This window comes from Sceloporus undulatus, chromosome 2, assembly GCF_019175285.1.
Source record: "Sceloporus undulatus isolate JIND9_A2432 ecotype Alabama chromosome 2, SceUnd_v1.1, whole genome shotgun sequence".
Taxonomy (NCBI): Eukaryota; Metazoa; Chordata; class Lepidosauria; order Squamata; family Phrynosomatidae; genus Sceloporus; species Sceloporus undulatus.
Genome location: NC_056523.1, coordinates 149198826 through 149203348, shown reverse-complemented (window position 1 = coordinate 149203348; position 4523 = coordinate 149198826). Strand labels below are relative to the sequence as shown.

At 43.4% G+C, this 4523-nt stretch overlaps 1 protein-coding gene across 1 annotated transcript in view; it reads right to left on the bottom strand.

Moving 5' to 3' along the window:
• The window catches only part of BTBD17 (BTB domain containing 17), a 23599-nt gene that overhangs the window by 18392 nt on the left and 684 nt on the right, over window positions 1-4523 (bottom strand). The window contains exon 2 of the mRNA XM_042452183.1: window positions 462-738. Coding sequence (XP_042308117.1) covers window positions 462-738 — 277 coding nt within the window. The remainder of the gene's footprint in view (window positions 1-461; window positions 739-4523) is intronic.

The following is a 4523-nucleotide window of genomic DNA, read 5'->3' as shown; positions in this document are numbered from 1 at the left end:
TCCATAGGGTCATAGTCAAAACCACACAGAATGCAAAAACATAGTAACAACAGTCACAACAGGATTCAAGAAGGACAGAAAGATAAATGAAGGGAAGGCAAAAAGTCAAATAATGCATTTTCAGGTTGCTCAGACCAATTCAAGGGTCCAAGCAGGGTTGGGAGAGAAACGGCTACTCTTTCTTCTTCAGGCTCATGTTAAGGAGAACATGCAACCAACCTCTTACCTGATGAACTCCATAGGGTCATAGTCAAAACCACACAGAATGCAAAAACATAGTAACAACAGTCACAACAGGATTCAAGAAGGACAGAAAGATAAATGAAGGGAAGGCAAAAAGTCAAATAATGCATTTTCAGGTTGCTCAGACCAATTCAAGGGTCCAAGCAGGGTTGGGAGAGAAACGGCTACTCTTTCTTCTTCAGGCTCATGTTAAGGAGAACATGCAACCAACCTCTTACCTGATGAACTTTTCAAAAAGGGCTGCACTGTCCGGAGGTTCATGCAAGGTCAGAACCGTTTGATTGCGCAGGAGGCTGTCAAAGATCTCACTTTGCAAGCTGAGCATCAACTGGTGGGTGTGAAAGACTTTGATTTCATCAGAACCAGAAGTGCGCACCCGCAAGGTGGTGTCACTGGCATTCCCGTTGTGTAGGAGCTCCTGTAGTCGCTGCAGCAAAGACAGGGAGTGGTTGATGGTGGCCACCGTGGAGTCCCCAGCAAGGTCTGCCTTCTGGACTGCAGAGAATGTGACACAGACGAAAACAAACCAGAGGTGAGGTGGCTGGGGCAGGGAGATATGAGTGAAGTACAATTTATTTTAAGGACAGCTGTCAATGATTTCAGTGGAAGGCTGAATGGAAAACACACACACAGAGCAATCTGAGAACATTGGGGCGCTTGCGTCATCATGGCAGCCCCTGTATAGACAGGAGTCCGCCATGATGGCAGCGTCCATACAGACTAGGGTTCGGGAGCGTCCAGTTGCTGTGCACTCCCAAACCCTAGAATCAGCATGGACACACCCCTTCCCGCCCATCAGTCTCGGGCCATAGTCATTACTATGGCAGTTTTAGAGCTTGGAAATTTTACTTTTGTGCACCACTATTATTATTATTATGATTATTATTATTAAACTTTATTTCTATAGTGCTGTAATTATACACAGCGCTGTACAAAGTCGGTAAAATTAGGAGTAAATAAAAGCCTGCCCAAGGCGTACATTCTAAGATAATAACAATTAAAAGAGGAATAGATAAAATTACCATATAGAAAGGAAAAAAACAGATTAAAAACATCAAATATCAAACAAATCACATCACATCAAATATTGTCAGACAGCAAGATAACAATCACAAATTCCCTGAGAACGCTTCCCTAAACAATATGGTTTTCAGCTCAGCTTTAAAGCTGGTTAGGGAAGTGATGAGCCGTGCATGCAGAGGAAGAAGGTTCCAGGAGTGAGGGGCAGCTAGAGAGAAGGGACGGATCCGGGACGGGGCAGAGAAGATCCTGGGTTGAGAGAGGAGATTTTGGCTACCAGAGCGGAGAGTGCGAGTAGGGATGTAGGGAGAGAGAAGATCAGTTAAATAAAAAGGGGCCAGCCCATGCAGGGCTTTAAAGGTGAGTAGCAAAAGTTTGTACCTGATGCGGAAAGGAAGAGGGAGCCAGTGAAGGGAAGACAACAGAGGGGAGACATGATCATAACGGCGAGTGAGTGAAATAATGCGTGCAGCTGAATGCTGAACAGAAATTAATGGGTGGAGGTGAGAGAGAGGAAGCCCTGCCAAGAGGAGGTTACAGTAGTCTAGTCGTGAGACCACTAGGGCATGGACCAGTGTCTTTGTGGTAGAAGCTGAGAGATATGGACGGATTTTGGCGATATTATAGAGAAAAAATCTACAGACTTTGGCTGTAGTCTGGATCTGTGGGATAAATGACAAAGAGGAGTCAAAGATGAAACCGAGACTGCGGGCTTCCTGGACCGGCTGGATAGAGATGTTATTGACAGAAATAGAAAAGGAATAGTGAAGGGTGGGCTTAGGAGGGAACCACAACTTTCAGAATCACTCAGCCAAGCAGGGCCAGGAGCCAGTCAGAAATGTAAAGGAGCCAGCCAAGGTAGTAAAACCCATCTTGCAAAAGATTCAGTGCTTTGGATCGACTTTTAAAATTAGGACTAAACCCAGAGTGGATTCACCACCCCACTGATGTTAGAGCTCCCACCCATCATGATGTGGGTGTACATGAGAGTGAAACCATAAGCACATGCAATTGCCTGTTTAGAATGAAGAGACAGATGTGAATTGGTACAAGACACTGGGAGGGTTGTGTGCACACAAAGCCTTTCTTTGGGGATCTGATGAGGTCCCACTGGTTCTGCTGCCTCACAGGCTCGCTGGCTATTTGATCCTACTTACCCTCTGTTGTCAATGAAGTCAATATTGCAGAAAAAAATGAAACATTCAGTCTCAATTTCTCTCACACCCAAAGAAAGCCAGACCCAGGAGCAGTGCTGCTTGGGATTCCTGCCCATATGGGGGAGAGAGGGAAACAACACAGCACAAGCTGGATGGGGGTACTGACAAACATGCTCCAACCAAAGATTGTACTTCATTCTCCCATGGAAAGCAATGGGACTTATGTTCTTATTTATGCTTGTTCACATGGAAGTGTTTTTACCCTCTGATGACCTGCAGACTTACCAAAAGCTAATGGCTTTTATAAAGGAACTGAAGGTTGACATGTTCAAAATTTTAGTATGCCTCACTGTTATTAGTCTTCCAAACTGCAAGGGTTGCAATGAAACCATTGAAGACAATAGTGCCTGGCAGCCCTATCTGAGTGCCTGACATTGAAGGTGGTAATTAAAGTATGCCTATCATCCTCTCTCCCATCCTGTCCAAACCCATGCTCTGGCAAAGCCTAGCTAGCTCTTGTGGGTATCAGAGCATTCACTTTACTACTCTTGAGAGCTGGATCCAAGCCAGCAGTTTCACAGCCATCATTAACTCAATGAAATCACTGCCACCGGATGAATTAAATGTTCACACTGAGCCAAGCTACACTTCTTAGCCTTCCTAGGGAAAGAAAGCTTAGCCTGTTCATATTCTCCCCATTTCTTGGCTTGCTACTCATTCCTGGTCCAACTTGGGCAAGGATAAAAGGTTAAAATCCAAAGGCAAACAAATCCTACCCCTTCTAAGGACAAAGAGTCTCAGTGGGGTGGGAAAGAGCAACTTCAAGGGGACAGGCACCAAATGTGGCTGTTTCCATGAAAACATCACCTTTGTTGAAGATGCTTTTAAAAGGAAAGCATTTGTGACTCTTAACTCCAGAGAATGGGGGTGGAGAGAGCTCACAGTTGCAAAATAATTCTCAGATTGTCCATTTCCCTGTCCTGCTTTTTTTGAACAGTTCCCTGCCTATATCCGTTTGATACCCTATTGCATGAACAGCCAATCCATAATTTCCAGCACTAGATAAAGGCATGTTAGAGTGCTTATCTTATGCTCAAGCACAGCAAGTGAATGAGATCACCCGCTCCTTTGCCTCTGCCCAAGTAAAGTTGTAATATATACTTTAAAATGTTGATTCCCTTTACAATCCCAAGGAAACCCATTAGTGGCATCCATTTGATTTGTCATAAAAGGTTTGGCTCTTGTGAGTATCACATTGCTGTAAGGTTCAGATTTCCATCATGTACCCAAGCACAAGTGTGAAATGTTGTTTCTAGTACACCCCCCTGCAAAAAAGAAAAGAAGGAAGAGACATAGTGTGCAATGAGATGGATGCTGACAACTAATAAGTTTGAGGGAAGAATTTCTTCCTGATTTATAGTCCTTTCTTGGGGGAGGGGTATAGATTTGAAAGATCTCAAACCCCGGTGTTACTTCTGCGTTTCTTGCACTCACCTTGCCCTGTTTATGCCTAGAGTGAATCTGGACCAAATATTACATCATTTAAATCCTTGTTTTATCCAGAGGATTAACATCTTTTAAACACATATGAAGCACAGTTAAACTGAGCTGAATAGTAGATTGGAAATGGGAGAAGCAGCTTTTCTGTTCAGAGAGGCAGAGTGAAATTTGACACTGAGAAGGGGGTTTTTCATATATATTTTTAATTATGGCTTAGAACAAAAGTACAGGGAACCAAATTAGCAAATATAATCTTTCCTTATATAGTCCATACCATTCTGGTTGTAATATAAATTACTCTATCTTAAAATATAAAAGTCCTTCATTTATGACATCCGTTTCTATTACAGTGATAATCAAACCATACAGGGAAAGTGATAGTCTGTAAACTCTTTGTAGAGGACTGTCCAGATTTCAGTAACTGGGGTTTTCCATCAGTGGGCAATCTTGGGCAGAGAACAGAAGAGTCCAGACCGTCAAGGTCAAGGTGTCAATGACTCTGTTTGCTGAGTATATCCACACATTAACATGACTTCTTAAGCTGTTCCTTCAACAGAATGGTCTACCAGCTGAGAAATAAATCCGAGAACTGGGCAACCCAGT